The sequence below is a fragment of the Moschus berezovskii genome, chromosome 23, assembly GCF_049115385.1.
Source record: "Moschus berezovskii isolate FMDL1 chromosome 23, NW_MosBer_1.0, whole genome shotgun sequence".
Lineage (NCBI taxonomy): Eukaryota > Metazoa > Chordata > Mammalia > Artiodactyla > Moschidae > Moschus > Moschus berezovskii.
Genome location: NC_142482.1, coordinates 39,458,091 through 39,475,387, shown reverse-complemented (window position 1 = coordinate 39,475,387; position 17,297 = coordinate 39,458,091). Strand labels below are relative to the sequence as shown.

General features: G+C 47.7%; 1 protein-coding gene across 1 annotated transcript; it reads right to left on the bottom strand.

Moving 5' to 3' along the window:
* Positions 1-140: 140 nt before the first annotated feature.
* On the bottom strand, positions 141-1,422 carry IER3 (immediate early response 3). Its single transcript, XM_055406071.2, has 2 exons — positions 1,168-1,422; positions 141-1,067 (listed from the first exon to the last, which is right to left on the bottom strand). Exons 1-2 carry the CDS (start codon positions 1,375-1,377, stop codon positions 807-809), a joined length of 471 nt encoding a protein of 156 aa, XP_055262046.1. The 5' UTR covers positions 1,378-1,422; the 3' UTR covers positions 141-806.
* Positions 1,423-17,297: the final 15,875 nt, after the last annotated feature.

Here is a 17,297-nt window from a genome sequence, read left to right as displayed (position 1 = left end):
GCTCCGGGAGGAGGGGCTCAGGGGCCCCGGGAGGAGCACCGGCTGGGGACTCGACTGCGGCTCTTCCGGCCGGCTCCCCCTCCTCGCGCCTTAAGGACAGTGGGGGACCGCCGCTTGCAAAGAGACACTCACAGGACTGCTGACAGTAAATCAAGTTTATTTGTGTTCATAGAACATACGGGGCGACCCCAGAGCAGCCTCCTGACAGCTCACCGACCCCGCAGCCAACCCGCTTGGAGGCAACTTCGAGGAGACTGAAGGCCGGGGACCTTATTCTCAACGGTTCCCCGAATCTTCACAGACTCGCGAATTGAGATGCTGGAGGACTGAGAGTGTCACCACGACCCACCACCGACCTTGACTCCCAGCCCGGGCGCCTTCTCGACCCGGGTTTCCTCCACCCCTTTTCCCGGCCTCTCTCAGTTCTGGGTGCTTGCCTCCACCAATCCCACAGAGCCCAATAAATACCCAGAGACCTGCATTTGCAGCAAGGTGCACATCTCGCACTCCTGCATAAGTTAAAATAAATATTACATACACCCCTCCATCACCTAGGGGAACACACATAAATACACATAAATTATTAGGAGCAATGAGAAATAAGTTAACGACGCAGTCCTTCCCCACCCGGCCTGGCCCCGGCGTGCCGGTGCCTGTCTCTCCCAGACTCGAACTGGCGTCGCCGCCGTAGTGTTCTGAGTGCGAGTTGCCTCGCGAGTCCCAGTTTGGGATACGCTCTCGCGCACCAGGTACACCCAGTGTTTCTTGGTTTTTCAGGTTCTTTGGGGGGATGCGGGGAGTCCCGGTCAGAAGGCGGCCGGGTGTTGCTGGATAAAAGTGCTGAGATCCAAAGCGTAGTCCGAGGGCTCCGAGGTCAGATTAAGGGGCTCGAAGACCGGGGCTGCAGCGGTGGGCGCGGGGGACGGCGCGCTGGAGGTGTCCTCCGGGGCCAGGGGTGCAGACGCACCGTCTTCAGCCATTAGGATCTGGCAGAAGATGATGGTCAGCAGGACAAAGAGCAGCCTTTTGGCAGGGTTCGGTTCCTCGACTGGCAGCTGACGCCGGACCTGAGGGGGGGTGACAAAAACAACAGGTCAGATCGGGGCCCCGGCGTCCAGTGGTTCAACCTGCTCTTCCCCCTGGGCTGTGCACTTCGGCGACACTCACCACTCGTGGGTAGAGGACCCTACGGCTGCGCTTTCGGTGCCCGCGAGTGGCGCTAGGGCGCGCAGCTGGGGCCACCGCGGGCTCCGGGAGAGGGTCGAAGGTGAAGATCTCGGGACCGGAGCCCCGTCGGGGTCCCGGGCTGGTGGAGGAGACCGGGGTCGGAGCCCGCAGGACGGTCATGGCGGGGAGGGAGCTGCGAGAGTGACACATTATGCGCTGAGCTGAGCCGAAGGACGAGTGGCCCCGCAGTCCCGCAGAACTAGTTATGTACCCCGAGAACTGGGCGGGCCCTTCTCAACTCCACCCTGGGCTGGGAGCGGTTGGACGGTCGGCTGGAAATTCCGAAGATTAAGCAAAGTGAGGGGGCGGAGACTTGGCCAGTGCCAACCGTAGGCACTCCAAGTGTGTGTTGTGAGTGTGTGAGTTGTGAGTGGAGGCGGGTGAAATCCCAGGCTGCGGGCACATGTCAGGACATGTGGCAGCTGGAGAGGGGCCCACAGACAGTTTGAGACGGTTCAGCCACAAATCCCCATCTCTGGGGACGTGCAGGAAGGCTTACATAAGGAAGTCTGGCCCTCTTGCTACAATCCTGATCCAGCAGAGTCTAGGAACCACAGTTTCAGTGCATATTCACACGTTTGTAGGGACTCAGAAAACAGCCTAGGAGGGAAGTCATTAAGAAACAGTCAAGAAGCCCAAGAGAAATGAATACACTAGCACACACAGACTCAAGTTTGCCTGCTTTAGCTCACACACACACACACCATGTTGTAGATTTGGAAAATTTCTCCTTTTCTTCTAGTTTCTTTGGCTAGTTCAATAATTAAATTGACCTCGGACAGATTAACAGGGGAAAACAAATTTAATTGCATACTTAACAGGAGCCCAAGAAAACTTGAGACTCAAAGGCAGTCAGGCAATTGAAGTTTATATGCCATCTTGAGCTAAGGAATGGGAAAGAGGCCTGGGGCTTGAAGGGGAGGTGGGTAATTCACAGGAAGATGGGGAAAGCAGGTGATTGCTAATGAGATGTTTGTCCTGCCAAGCAGGTAAGTTTTTCCGGTGAATGTTATCGCTGGACCAGGCCCTCTACCTCAGTTATTTAGGCCGTGAAGGGAGAGGTGCAAGGCTTCTCTTGATTCTGCTGGGTCTTGATTGCTCCAAATAATTCACATGCCAGAGGAGCACATTTTGGGGTAGCATATTCTGTCCCCCTTCAACATGCATATTACACACACATATGCACAGAACAAAAGTGCAGAGACTGTACAGGGGCAGCCCCCACAATGTGCAGAAATGTTCATTCATGGCTGGAGCAGAGGACCACAAAATACAAAGGCAAGAAGTTAGCAGCCACTGGGATTTAAGTTTATATGAAGGACATTTAAACTGTGAGACATTATGCAGATGTTGTGGTGATGATAATAACGCAAGAGAGAATGGACATATTTTCATAACTGCCTTAGAGACAGCTGCTATGGACACAGCATTTAACATCTTTTGAGCATTCAACAGGGCCAGTGTGTGTGTGTGTGTGTGTGTGTGTGTGTGTGTTTGCGCATGCTAAGTTGCTTCAGTCGTGTCCAACTCTCCAGCCTTATGGACTGCAGCCTGCCAGGCTCCTCTGTCCATGGGATTCTCCAGGCAAGAATACTGAAGTGGATTGCTATTTCCTCCTACAGGGGATCTTCCCAACCCAGGGATTGAATCTGTATCTCTTACATCTTCGGCATTGACAGGCAGATTCTTTACCACTAGTGCCACCTGGGAAGCCCCAACAGGGCCAGATACCCTGTTAAAAGGTACTATTGAGTACTGGGGTAGGTTCCAGCATGTGTGTTGGTGAGTGAGCTAAGCCAGATAAAGCAAGCACATCAGGTTCTAAGAAAATGGAAGACTAAGTCTGAGGGGAACCCAACAGAGCAACTGTTCCTGTGTGTCCAATCAATCAGACAAGGCAACAGGGAAGAATGGCATTTGAGATGACCTTGAACAGTGGATGGGATACCACAAAGTCAGATGTGGAAGATGACTGAGAAAGAGAATGGAGTCAGCAAAGGCCTTGAGCTGGAAAAGTACAGGATGTGTTTGGGGAATCACAAGAAAAACAATCTCAGCATAAGCTTCCCGTCAAGCAGTGGTGGTAAAACCCAGCAGCACCCTGTGGGGCCCTCCTGGGGACCAAAACCTTTCTGTGTCCCCTGTTTCTTGTTTCTAGGAAAAAGGCTTCAGCCTCTTAGACCATCCTTGGGCTCCAAAGGGCAGATGCAAACAGTTACTAATTAGGGAAGGAAGGGCATGCAGAAACAGAGGAGGAGCAGTCAAGAAATAGCAGTTCAGGGCTTCCCTGGGAGTCCAGAGGTACAAAACTCTGAGCTTCTACTGCAGGGGGCGTGGGTTTGATCCTTGCTCAGGGAAGATGCCGTATGCCTGCACGGTTCGGCCAAACAATTTAAAAATATATATACTGCAGTTAAAGCAAGGCCCTGATTCCTCATATGCATGAGTGCTAAGTCGCTTCAGTCTTGTCCAACTCTTTGCGACCCCATGGACTGTAGCCCCCCAGGCTCCTCTGTTCATGGGATTCTCCAGGCAAGAATACTGGAGTGAGTTGCTATGCCTTCTTCCAGGGGATTTTCCTGACCCAGGGATTGAGCCCGTGTCTCCTGTGGCTCCTACATTGCAGGCGGATTCTTTACCACTGAGCCACTGGGGAAGCCCCCTCAAGGAATATACAGACCAGTATATCTTAGTTCCTTACACAGGAACTGAGAACCCCATTCAGTTGGAGGATGGCAACTTCCGGCCGAGCACAAGATTCCTGGAGCACTGTCCTGTTACCTCACCACCAACCAATCAGAAGAAAGTCACACACCCCGCAACCCTCACCCCAAATTTTGCCTATAAAAACTTTCTGCCAAAAAAACTATCAGGGATTTTTGAGTACGAGCCACCTGTTTTTGCTCGACCCTGCAATAAACCTTTCTGTGCTCCAAACTCTGACATTTCAGTTTATTTGGCTTCACTGTGCATTGGGCTGGTGAATATGAACTTTGTTCCTTAACAGTATCTTCAAAATCTCATTTCTTCCTCTCCAAATTCATTTAAACCTTTCTTCCCCTCTTCTACTGTGCTCCAGCCACCCAGAGCCTCAGCCTTTCAGCTCCCAGGACTTACAAAGCTGTTTCTCACCTTAGGTCCTCTGCTTATGTTGCTCTGTCTGGGCACTTGCAGCTTTTGGCACCTTCTCATCCTCATCATAAAACAGGAGGGAAGGAGACAGCGCACAATCTTTAAAAGAATGACATAGCCCTTGAAGATCCAAACTTTGCCTTTAAAAACTCTTCCCTGAAAACCACTGGGGAGTTCTAGTGGAGAGGGATTGTTCTTGCTTGTCGCTTCCCATAAGCCTTTCTCTGCCCCAGACTCTGATGTTTCTGTTTGTTTGGCTTCACTGTGCATCAGGCACAGGAATCTGGCTGGGTTCGACAACAGTGGGAAGTGATGATGGCCGGGAAGGAACTGGGCAGTGAGGAGAGCTTAGCTGTCAGGCCAAGGGATAGTGTTTGACTGTAGACCTTGGAGCTTGTGGATCACGGGCTGACATCAAAGGAGGGCAAGTTCAAAGCTGGGAACTGAGTGGGATGAGGAGTATGCCCTGGATCAGGAGACACTGAAGCAAGAGACAGGGTACATTTGGAGAGGTTCGGGCAGAAGGAAACGGGGGCCTGAAATGGACTATGACACAGGAAACCAAGAGAAGGGGTGGCTTCAAAAGACATCGCCAGCATAAAATGACCAGAATTTAGTAATAAAATGGGTAACAGTAGAGTCAGGAAGCATGGAGAGTTGGGGTGCTAACAGCAAGAGGATGAAGGGACCAAAGCTGGTTCCATAGATGTGAAGTGCCTCTGGCACAGAGCTTTGTCCCAGATCATATTAGGCCTGGGGCACAAAGATTGAAGGCAGGAGGCGAAGCGGGCAACAGAGGACGAGACGAGATTGATTGGATGGCATCACCGACTCGATGGACATGAGTTTGAGCAAGCTCCGGGAGATGGCGAAGGACAGGGATGCCTGGCATGCTGCAGTCCATGGGGTCGCAAAGAGTGGGACACGACTGAGCGACTGAACACCAACACAGGATGAGCACATGTCTGGCTGACCTCTTCCACCAGAGGCTGTGTCACACATCTTTGTGTCTTCCATAGAGCCCAGCGGAGTGCCTTGCTTATACTAGTTGTTCAGTAATCTTGATAATGAAAGATGAAAGAACAGAACTAAAAATGCCCATATAGTATACATACACTGGCTGGATCACCCCAAGCTTTTGAGACAGGCATGCACTCCTTCAAATTCCAAATATGAGTTTCTTAAGAAAAGCTGGAACAAGCCTTACACAGACAGCAAACAAGGCACACCTAAGGGCATTTTCAATCAGGAATGTGTGTGAATGTAAATAAGAGAACAGCCCCAAACTGGGCTATAAATAGAGACATTCTTGCTGTATTGGGCTTATAGGTTGCTTTATTTTACACCCACCACTCCTGTCTGAACACATGAGAAACTTCCTGCATTGCACACCCCTTCCTGATGAGGTATAAAACACACCTCCTCTACAAACAAAGACATATCGTTTTCCCACACCTGCCTTTCACACCTGCCATCAACGTTACATTTACACCCAAGCACAGTGAGCCTACCCACCTACCCACGCCCTCATTCCAAGGCAACCTGCACACAACACAAGATCAGCATCAATACGATTTACATGTGTGGACAGGCTCACATGCTCACACAGACATAAACTGGGGATGGGGGAGATAGTGATGTTAGAAGAAAACTGCTTGTGGGAAAAGGGGAGAGTCACCCAAGGTCAGGAATGCATAACTTGTTTATGATGGAAAATTTCTCCAGGGCATTAGGCAGGGGAGGGGAAATGAAGGGGATGTCAGGATCCTGTTTCGCACTACCTCCCACATCTGGAATCTGGGGCTCCAGCTGGACCTAGTTATCCTCAGTACCCTCCTGGCACAGAGAGACCTTTCTTTGTGGCAAAGTCAGAATGGGACCAAGAGAAGAAGCAGAGCGCCCAGATGGCTCTCCATTCATTCCGACCAATCCCATCCCCAGTCCTGGGATCCTCCAAGAGCCAGGGTTCTGCCCCACCCCCTCCCTGCCACACAGGAAGCTGGGGAAGGTTGAGAGTGAATCATTAAGTCAATGACAGTGCGGGGGTGGGGGCTGGGGGATGAGTTAAGGCCAGAAAGGGCCAGGGGCTGAGAGGAGCAGCTGCACCAGTTCTCACTGCCCTAATCCTGGGGAAAGACCTTTGCCCCTTTCCATTTCCAGGTCTCATTTCCTCCCCGTCTGCCCGAGATCACCAAGTTCCTTCATTCCTCTCCTCTGACCTGTGTTCTTGACTTCCCACTAACCTTCCTTAGCCCCTTGTTTGTTTTCTTCTTAACGCTGACCACAGTAGGGAATCATTTCATGTGTTTGTTTACTTTCTGTTGTTGTCTCTCTTCCCCACTGGAATCTCATCACGGGTAGATAGGACCACATCCTCCCGTTTCCTCTGTGGCTTCTCTTGAAAGTACTTGGCCTTTCACCTAGTGGGGGCATAATCAGTTCAGTCGCTCAGTTGTGTCCGACTCTTTGCGATCCCATGAATCACAGCATGCCAGGCCTCCCTGTCCATCACCAACTCGCGGAGTTCACTCAAACTCATGTCCATCGAGTCGGTGATGCCATCCAGCCATCTCATTCTCTGCCGTCCCCGTCTTCTCCGACCCCCAATCTCTCCCAGCATCAGACTTTTTTCCAGTAAGTCAACTCGTCGCATGAGGTGGCCAAAGTATTGGAGTTTCTTCAGCTTTAGCATCAGTCTTTCCAATGAATAAATATATGTATTTTACACTTGATCTTAGCCAAAAGGCCAAGAAGCGATAAAATATATGTATTTTAAGTGAAGTATGTTTTATGTACAATATTATGTTAGTTTCAGGTGTGCAACATAGTAATTCAATATATTTATAGATTATACTCCATTTCAAGTTACTATAGGGACTTCTCTGGTGGACGAGTGGTTAAGACCCCACACTTCCACTGCAGGGGGCATGGGTTCAATCTCTGTGCAGGGAACTAAGATCCCACATGCTTCATGGCACAGCCAAAAAAATAACAATAAAAAATAAAAATAAAGTTCTTACAAAATAATGACTCTGCTTGCCTGTGCTATACAATATATCTTTGTCATTTATTTGTTTTATACCTAACAGTTCATATCCCTATCTTGCCCCTTCCCCTTTCCCTCTCTGTTGGTAACCACTAGTTTGTTCTCCACATCTGTGAGGTGGTATGTTTTGTTATATATATAAGTTTTATTTTTTATATCCCACATATAAATGATAATGGAATATTTTCTTTCTCTGTCTGACTTATTTCAGTGAGCATGATACCCTCTAGGTCTATCCACATTGTTGCAAATGGTAAAATTTCATTCTTTTTTATGGCTAAGAACTCCGGGAGTTGGTGATAGCCAGGGAGGCCTGGCATGCTGTGATTCATGGGGTCGCAAAGAGTCCAACACGACTGAGCGACTGAACTGAACTGAACTGAATATGGCTAAGTGTATATATATATATATATATACACACACACATATATATATATATCATATCTTTATCCATTTATCTACTGATGAACACTGAGGTGGCTTCCATATCTTGGCTATTGTAAATAAGGCTGCTATGAACATGGAAATGAATGTACCTTTTCAAATTAGTGTTGTTGTTTTCTTCAGCTATATACCCGGGGTGAAACTGCTGGATTATACAGTTCCATTTTCAGCTTTTTAAAGAAACTGCATACTGTTTTCCATAGTGGACTGCACCAATTTACATTCCCCCCAACAGGGAATATAAATTTACTAAGGGAACCCTTGATAAATATTCCTAAACCCATCTCCTTTGAGGAGCTAGTCCTCACCCCCAGAGGTGTCTGTTTATACAGCTGTGTCTCTTCAGAGGCCCCTACATTTCCTCCTCAAAGAGGAAGTTGGGGGATGCTAAACTGTGGCTCAGGGTGACCTGCCATTGAATCAGGAATAACTGTGCAGTTGGTGGACGGCAAAGCTGTGCCCCTCACCCTTTATGAGTGACATAAGATTGAGTCATGCCTGCTGCCCCAACTGGAAAACTGCTGCATTGCTGACCGCCAGCTAGAATGGGGGACAAAGGTAATGGGAAGGAAGCAGAATGGGCAGCGGAGAGGGAGACAGATATTTGGAAGTGGGAGCTTCTGAGAAAGAGAAACAAGGGGAGAGGGATGGATCCAGGGTCTTGGGGTCAGCAAATGAAAACCGAAAGCTCTCAGCTGCATGCGGCATTTAGTAGATACTCAATAACTATTTGTTGACTTAAGATGGGTTTAAGATAGAAGGGAAACATGGGGTAGCAAAAAGAATGTTATCATCTAGTGGCATTGGAAGAAAGTGGGTTTAAATTCCAGCTCTGGTACTTATTAACTACAAGGTGCTGGGCCAGCTACTTAACTTCTCTGACAATGTTTCCTTAACTGAAATATTGGTCAATTGGCGTTAAGGTTGTTTCAAGGATTAAGACTATGAATAGGCACAGTGTAGGTGCTTTTTCCATGGTGGCCATTGTTATGATTAAGGGAAGAGGGGCTGCTTTGGAGCTGAAATGGACAATGATAAACTAACCCAGGAACAGAAGACCAGGATGAAAAAAGAGCCTCCAGGTACCAAGATCATCAGAGGATACAGCTTCTTTTTCCATCCATCTTTCCCTCCCTCTCCACTTCAAGTAGGTTTTGTAGCGCTTCCTTTTCTCCAGAGAAGCAGAGCCTTCTGCATTCCTAGTTTCTGTTCAGCAATGAGGATGGCTATAAATACCTTTCCCCTGTCTCCCACATGCACACACATTCTAGCCAGAACAGTTCTTGCCAGAGGCATGGTGGTGGTAGGGAGCAGTGGCAAGTTCTAGCCAGCAACTTAATAAATGACCCCCAAGACTTTCATTTGGGCCTTAAGGAGGGCCAAGATCAGGCTGGGGCAGTTTTCCCTGACGCAAAAGGATGGCAGGGGTGCCTGGAGCCCCAAGGTCACCTTGATATCCCCTGCCCTGGATGCAGTCCAGCCTGGCCTGGCCCAGCCCAGTCCCACTCAGCCAAACCTCCCCAAAAGACTGCTCAGAGTGGGGAGCTGGAAAAAGAACCCAGCATCCCTGTTCTGGTCCAACACTGGCTTCCTAGGACCCCAGGGTTGTGACTCCTCCCTCTGGCCTCAATTTCCTTCTGAACAGATTATAATCCCTTGAGAGCAGGACTTTATCCATCTTGTTAATCATTCTGTTTTCAGGGTCTAGATCAATACATACTGTCTGAAGCCTGGGATGGGAGGGAAGTTTGAGGGAGAATGGATACATGTATACGAGTCCCTGAAACTATCACAACATTGTTAATCAGCTTTGTTGTTGTTCTGTCTCTAAGTTGTGTCTGACTCTTTGCAACCCCATGGACTGCAGGATGCCAGGCTTTCCTGTCGTTCACTATTTCCTGGAGTTTGCTCAAACTCATGTCCATTGAGTCTGTGATGCCATCCAACCATCTCATCCTCTGTCGTCCCCTTCTCCTCCTGCCCTCATTCTTTCCCAGCATCAGGGTCTTTTCCAATGAGTCAGTTCTTCCCATCAGGTGGCCAAGGTATTGGAACTTCAACTTCAGTCCTTCCAATGAATATTGATTTCCTTTAGAATTGACTGATTTGATCTTCTTTCCAAGGGACTCCCAAGAGTCTTCTTCCACACCACAGTTCGGCTTACCCCAATGCAAAATAAAAAGTTAAAAAAAAATACAGGCTGCCTGAAAAGGCTAGAAACGTAGGGCTCTTTCACTCATTAATGTTAAAGCTGTTATTGCTCTGTCCACTGCTCCAGTGTCAGCACTGGAGTATATGATTGAGATTTAACTCAAACCATGATCATGGGGGGCTTCCCTGGTGGTTCAGATGGTAAAGAGTCTGCCTGCATTGCAGGAGACCCGGGTTCAATCCCTGGGTCGGGAAGATCCCCTGGAGAAGGAAACGGCAATCCATTCCAGTATTCTTGCTTGGAAAGTCTAATGAATGGAGAAGCCTGGCAGGCTACAGCCCATGGGGTCGCAAAGACTCCGACGCGACCGAAAGAGTCCGACGTGACCGAACGACTAACCCACATAATCATGGCGTGAGGGGGCGGGCAGGAAGTGCAATAAATAAAGTAGTCCCCTTTTTGTCTTGCCTTTTCAGACACCCTGTATTTACCACATGAGTTGATCTGTAAAGTCGAGCTTAAGATTAAAGGCTTTCCTAGGGGCCTCCCTCCCCTGCAGCTCTGTGATTCATTGGCGTCTCCTCCGTACGTTCAAAATTCAGCCGTGCCTCCCTGCTGCCTCCAAAGCAGCGGCCATAGGTCCTTTTTCTTTGAAGGTTGGGAGAGACCCACGTTCCGCCCAGAGAGGCCTCGCGGGGCGGGGCGAGGGCTCCCGGCTAGCCGGTCTACAGCCCCAGAGAGGATCGCGTGTTAGGACTGGGGCTTGACTGGCTGCCAGGGGGTGAGCCTTGAGGCGGTTTTCTGGGAAGGAAAGTTGCCCTGTGTGACTCAGAACCAAGTTAGGGAAAAAACAAGCTCACTCAATCGCTGGCACCCCCCTGGTCTGGCCTGGCTTTCACCATGAGCTCATGAAAGAGGAAGCTAGGCCTGGCTGGCGGGTAGCCCTGCTTTCCCTCATGTTCTCTCTCCATCACCTCATGGATTCCCAGGAGTGTCTGGGCCTCATGCTGCTGTCATCCTGGCTCTGCAGCCCTGGCCCTTTTATGACACTTTCTTTTCCCAGACCATTGGTCACTTGTTTCCCCAGGTTGGAAATACCACCCAGCAGTGAAGGGGATTGCTCACAAGGGGAAGCTGAAAATATCATTGCATCCCTTGACTCTGATAATTGCCACTGCAGACCATGACTACTTGGGTTTGCTCCTGGGATGGCTGCAGCTCCCACACAGACCAACTGATGTTAAACCCGGGAGCCCAAATGAAGAGGTTGCTTGGGACCTAGGGTTCCCCAGTTCAGGAGAAAAGCAGAGCATCCCAAAGTACTGGGCAGCTGAGCCACCTTCAGGGCTGATGTACCCTGGTTGAGACCTACTTACCTAATACTTTTGGTATTCAGAAAGTGCACAACCAGAAAGGCACATTTCATTTCAATGGAAATGATGACGAGGATGGGCTGCAGAGAACACTTCTAGCTCCTCTCCCTACTTTCCATCTTCTGTGCCTTCCTCAGAGCTTTCTTATGAAAAGATGGACTGGACCAACTCAGTGTCCGGGTGGGTGACTTCAGTGGCTCCAGACTCTCTGGTGGGGCTGACACTGGCCTCCCATCCTGAATCCAGGCAGCTTTACAGGCTTCTCTCTCAACTCCCCCATTGCTTTCCCTGCACCCTGACCTAGGGTACAATATATGATTTTGTACTTTTTCTCATTCAGGCCAGACTCTTATCCATTAGACCCTTCACACATGCTGTTTTCTCTCCATCCTCCTGAGAAAACTCCACTGGTGACTCCTTGATGCAGACCAGTCCATCTATTAATACTTTTAGATAAATGTCTTGAAGCATCAAACACAGTATATTATAGACATTTGTCTGTAGATCTTTCTGACTGCTTAGAAGTGCACTTGCATTGTGATGCAGCCATTTGGATGCCAGGGACCTTTTGACAAGGCCTTCTAAAGTTATTAAATTGTTAGCATTTAAAGCAAATCAGTAAAAATGGGATTGCCTGGTGGTCATGTAGCTAAGACTCTGGGCTCCCAATGCAGGGCCTGGGTTTGATCACTTGTCAGGAAACTCGATCCCACAAGCCACAACTAAGAGTTCCCACGCCACGACTAGAGACCCCATATGCTGCATCGAAGGTCAAAGATCCCGAGTGCTGCAAGTAAGGTGGAGAAGGAAATGGCAACCCACTCCAGTGTTCTTGCCTGGAGAATCCCAGGGATGGGGGAGCCTGGTGGGCTTCCGTCTATGGGGTCACACAGAGTCGGACACGACTGAAGTGACTTAGCAGCAGCAGCAAGTAAGACCTGGTGTAGTCAAACAAATAAAATCAGTAATAAATGTATAAACAAGACATTCTCGGTCCTTCCCTGTGGATTGTGCTCATCCTGTCTCTATGACTCCCACCCTTTCACAGAGAATTTGGTAGTGCTTGATGATAGTACTTTTTTTTTTAAAGCACTGCATGTCATGAGGGACCTTAGTTCTCGACCAGGGATTAAACCTGAAGTCCCTGCAACGGAACCACCAAGTCCTGACCACTGGACCAACAGGAAATTCCCTACATTTTCTTTTTTTTTTAATGCCAAGTATATTGAAATATGGCTTCCCAGGTGGCTCAGCGGTAAAAACATCCACCTGCCAATGCAGGAGATCTGGTTTCCAACTCTGGGTCGGGAAGATCCCCTGGAGAAGGAAATGGCAATCCACTCCAGTATTCTTGCCTGGAAAATCCCATGGATGGAGAAGCCTGGCAGGCTACAGTCCATGGAGTTGCAAGAGTCAGATACAACTTACCAACTAAACAACATATTGAAATACAGCTTCTTTTAAGTAAAATCTATCCTTTTTAGGAATGCAGTTTTATGCGTTTTGACATACTCATATAGTTGTGTAAACACCACTACCATCATGATATGGAATATTTCCATTGCCCCAGAAAGTTCCTCACGCCCTTCTTCACTCCTAGCCCCTAGTGACCACTGATCTGATTTCTGCCTGTAGTTTTGCCTATTCTAGAATGTCATATAAATAAAACTACAGTAGGCACTCTTTTGTGTCTCGATTCTTTTGCTCAGTATTTCTGTGATTCATCCATTTTCTTGGTTGAATCAGTAGTTCTTTCCTTTTGATTTCTGAATAGTATTTCATAGTATGATATAGTTGGCTTATTCATTCACCACTGGTGGACATTTTTGTGTTTTTCCCCCCCTTGGTTTTGGCTATTCTAAATAAAACTGCAATGAGCCATCAGTCATATACAACTCTTTGTGTGGATGTGTGTTTTTATTTCTCTTAAATAAATATCTAGGAATAGTATAACTCAGATATATTTAACTTTATAAGAAATGGCCGAGCTTCTCTGGTGGTCCAGCAGTTAAGATTCCATGCTGCCACTCTAGGGGGCATGGGTTTCATCCTTGGTCCCCCTGATTAGAGAAGTCCCACATGCTGTGGGGTGCAGCAAAAAGAAAGAAAGAAAGAAATGGCCATTATTAGCCATTTTACAGTCTGACAGGGCTGTTCTAAGAAATTACATCAAAACACCCCCGGTGTAAGTTCTTGCATCAGATCTGCCAAGTCAAAATGTTTTCCTTGTCAGGGAAGAGGTTCACACGTAGGTTCCCTCAGGGGACAGGGATGGGCCGGAACCCACTGCACCCTGAGATGCCTGTCATGTCCTCAGGAGGCCACAGTGGATTCGAGGGCCACCCTGCTGTTGAAGCAGCTCCAGGAGCACCTCCTGCCTCCCGGCCTCCCAGACCCTGCTGTGGGTCAGTAGCTCTCCCCAGCCTCGGTGTCTGCCGCGTGGCTCTGCACTCCCCGGGATGGAGTGTAAAGTAACGTGGGCCCACACTGTTTGGGCCCACACAGTGCCTCCCAGGCACTGTCCTGAGCACTACCAAGGAATCAATCCATTAAACCTTCACAAACCCCCACTGTTATCATTGTCTGTCTCCTCATTTTACCGAAGAGGAAACTGAGAGTTTCCATAAGGCAGTTCACTTTCTCAAGATTACATACTGGGAGTTAGATTCAAACTCTACTCTAGCTCATCCCACAATCCAACATTGTACCACATCGATCAGAGAGTGAAAGCTGGAGAGTCAGTTCCATGTTCAGGTTCAGTTTCATGTTCTCAGTTCAGTTCAGTTCAGTTCAGTCACTCAGTCGTGTCCGACTCTTTGCGACCCCATGAATCACAGCACGCCAGGCCTCCCTGTCCATCACCAACTCCCAGAGTTCACTCAAACTCATGTCCATCGAGTCAGTGATGCCATCCAACCATCTCATTCTCTGTCGTCCCCTTCTCCTCCCATCCCCAATCCCTCCCAGCATCAGAGTATTTTCCAGTGATGCTTACTCTTTGGAAGGAAAGTTATGACCAACCTAGATAGTATATTAAAAAGCAGAGACATTACTTTGCCAACAAAGGTCCATCTAGTCAAGGCTATGGTTTTTCCAGTGGTCATGCATGGATGTGAGAATTGGACTGTGAAGAAAGCTGATCGCCGAAGAATTGATGCTTTTGAACTGTGGTGCTGGAGAAGACTCTTGAGAGTCCCTTGGACTGCAAGGAGATCCAACCAGTCCATTCTAAAGGAGATCAGTCCTGGGTATTCATTGGAAGGATTGATGCTAAAGCTGAAACTCCAATACTTTGGCCACCTCCTGCGACGAGTTCATGTTCTAGTTCATCTAATTTTCGTGGTAAGTCTCAGAAGAAGGCCTTTACAATATCCATTTCATAGATGAGGAGACAGCACAGAAACTGCACAGCCGCGAGGGCTAGAGCTGACGTTGAGTTCCAGGAAGTTTGGCTCCAGAGACAAAGCAGCCAAACTCTATGCTTCCCTGCCTCTCAACAGTCCTCATTGTTAACAGGATCGCCTGGCTCACTGCCCTGGCTCTTGTGTCTTTGGGGTTTCACACTGCTCTCATGTCTGTCTCCTTGCTTGGGTCTCATTTTCAAACTCTGAATGGGCTGGCACACATGCCCCAAGGTAGAACAACCTTGTTGGGCAGCTGTGTTGGGTAGTCTCACCTCTGGTTATATTGATAGCCTCTTGCCAGCCCTTGGGAGATGTGTCTTGCTAGGGCAAAGATCCTAACCCAGCAGGGGAAGTAGGGGAGGTAAGGACATCTGCAGGGTGACCCAAACCTAAGATATCTCCAGCTACTTTTCTCAGGAGGACGTGGTGTAGCCAGAAGACACGTGAAAGTCTTAAGTTCATCTCAAAAGATCGTTTCCTCAAACAAATGTTGAGCTCTTTCAGATAAGAGACTGAAGCCCCTGTGGGGGCTGAGTACTGTGCCTAACTTATTCTCAGAACTCAGAAGATGTTGGTTGAATGATGAATGAATAAATGAACAAAAAGAACCAGATTCTCTTAATTTAGCCCTGTGCTGTCCCGTATGGTAGCATGTGGCTATTTAAATTTCAACTGATTAAAATTAGGTACAATTTAAAATCCAGTTCCTCATTCACATCAGCCACACTTCAAGCGTACAATAGCCTCAGGTGGCCAGTGGTTACCATATTGGGAAGCATTTCCATCATCACGGAGTTCTATTGGACAGCACCGGGCTAGACGGTGAGTAGAGTGAGAGAAGGAAAAATGCTGCCCTGTGAAAATGTTCGCTGATGGCGAATGGCTTTCATTTGCTTTCAGTACTTTTGAAGTCGTCATCATCAGCCTGTTCTCCTTAGATGATGTCTCATACCACCCATTCAGAGGCCTAGAAACCAGTTCTTCAGAAACCTATTACTGAAAAAGGGAAATGTGTTTCTGACCCAAACTTCTGCGAAAAGGATGACAAGAGGTTGAAGGGGGAACTAAGCCGTTGAGTTTTTTCTTTCACAGGCCACATGGAACCAACCAATCCAGGGTGCTCTGCACCCATTATCTCATCCAGTCCTCCCAGAAGTGGCCCCAGAGGACACGGGAGGGTGGTGGAGATAAGTGGCCGAGGGTCCCAGAAATGATGAAGGCTCTTCTCTGCACTCAGGTCATCAGTAGATTGTCAAATGTGATCCAGTTGTGAGCAGCAGAAGGCAGACAGATGGATAAATGGGCCTCCAGAAGTTTATAGTCTAGTTAAGGGAAAACAAGAGCCAAACATGTAATAACTCTAAAACTGTAGCTGTACATACATATACACACAAATATGTATAGTGTATACTTATATGTATATATTTTATATATGTACACACTAATATGGGCATCCTTGATGCCTCGGTGGTTAAGAATTTGCCTGCAATGTAGGAGACACAGGAGATGCACCTTCAATCCCTGTGTCTGGAAGATCCCCTGGAGGAGGAAATGGCAACCCACTCCAGTATTCTTGCCTGAAAAATCCCAGGGACAAAGGAGCCCGGTCGGCTACAGTTCAAAGGGTCGCAAAGAGTCAGACATGAGTGAGCACACAATACACACACACTAATATATTCACAGATGCAATAACATAATAACTAACATTTATTTATTTGGTATATTAGAGCTTAACAAGTACTTTTCCTCATATGAAGACCCAGCAAATTAGTTTTGAATGTCAAATGAATGGAATGTTGAGACAGAAAGCAAGCATTTTAGGAATTCAGAGCAGGGTGAGATCATTGCAAGAAAGGGTGATGGGGAAAATTTTGGTTGGGGCGTAGAACTAGCAGAAATGCTGAAAAAAAAAAAAGAAATGCTGGTAGTCACACAAACCCAAATACAACTCCTGGCTTCCCTACCAGAAACCTGCCAGGCTCTTCATTGCTACTAGTTTTACATGAGATAATTTTAAGTTCATCTTACCTTCTAGAAGATAAAATGCTGACTAAGAGTGTTTACTGGTTTGTGTTTTGTCCCTGGTCCTCCACCCAAATGATCAACATATTTAAAAAAAAAAAAAACAACCTCCCATGTGTTTCATAGTGATTCTAAAAACACAGAGTAACTTGGATACTCTAGATGTGAAATAGTTTGAGTTGCCTTTACTTAATGACCTAGTGACGAGCATCTGATGATACAGCTAAAATGCCTTATTAACACTCAGAGTTATACAAGGTCAGCTCTGCCCAGAATTTCTGCAGTGTACAATGCATGGAAATCCAGCCTGCGAGTTGACTGGGCTTGCCTACGTTCTCCTTATGTAATCATAACTATTTCTCTGCCAGTAGTGATTTAGGAATGTCTTTCTGAAGCCTTGTGCTCTTTGCCTCAACTTCCTTCAGTTTTTCTAAAGCCAATGCCCTCTTCCTTAGCATTTGGTTTGCTTTGGTTTCAAGCCACAGAAACTCATTATG

What these genes read in the sequence shown, in the direction of transcription:
- IER3 (XM_055406071.2), bottom strand. Translation starts at nt 1,377, where the DNA reads ATGTGTCACTCTCGCAGCTCCCTCCCCGCCATGACCGTCCTGCGGGCT. An exon ending in GGGTCCTCTACCCACGAGTG is followed by an intron (nt 1,068 to 1,167) that starts GTGAGTGTCGCC and finishes ACCCCCCCTCAG; the next exon opens with GTCCGGCGTCAGCTGCCAGT.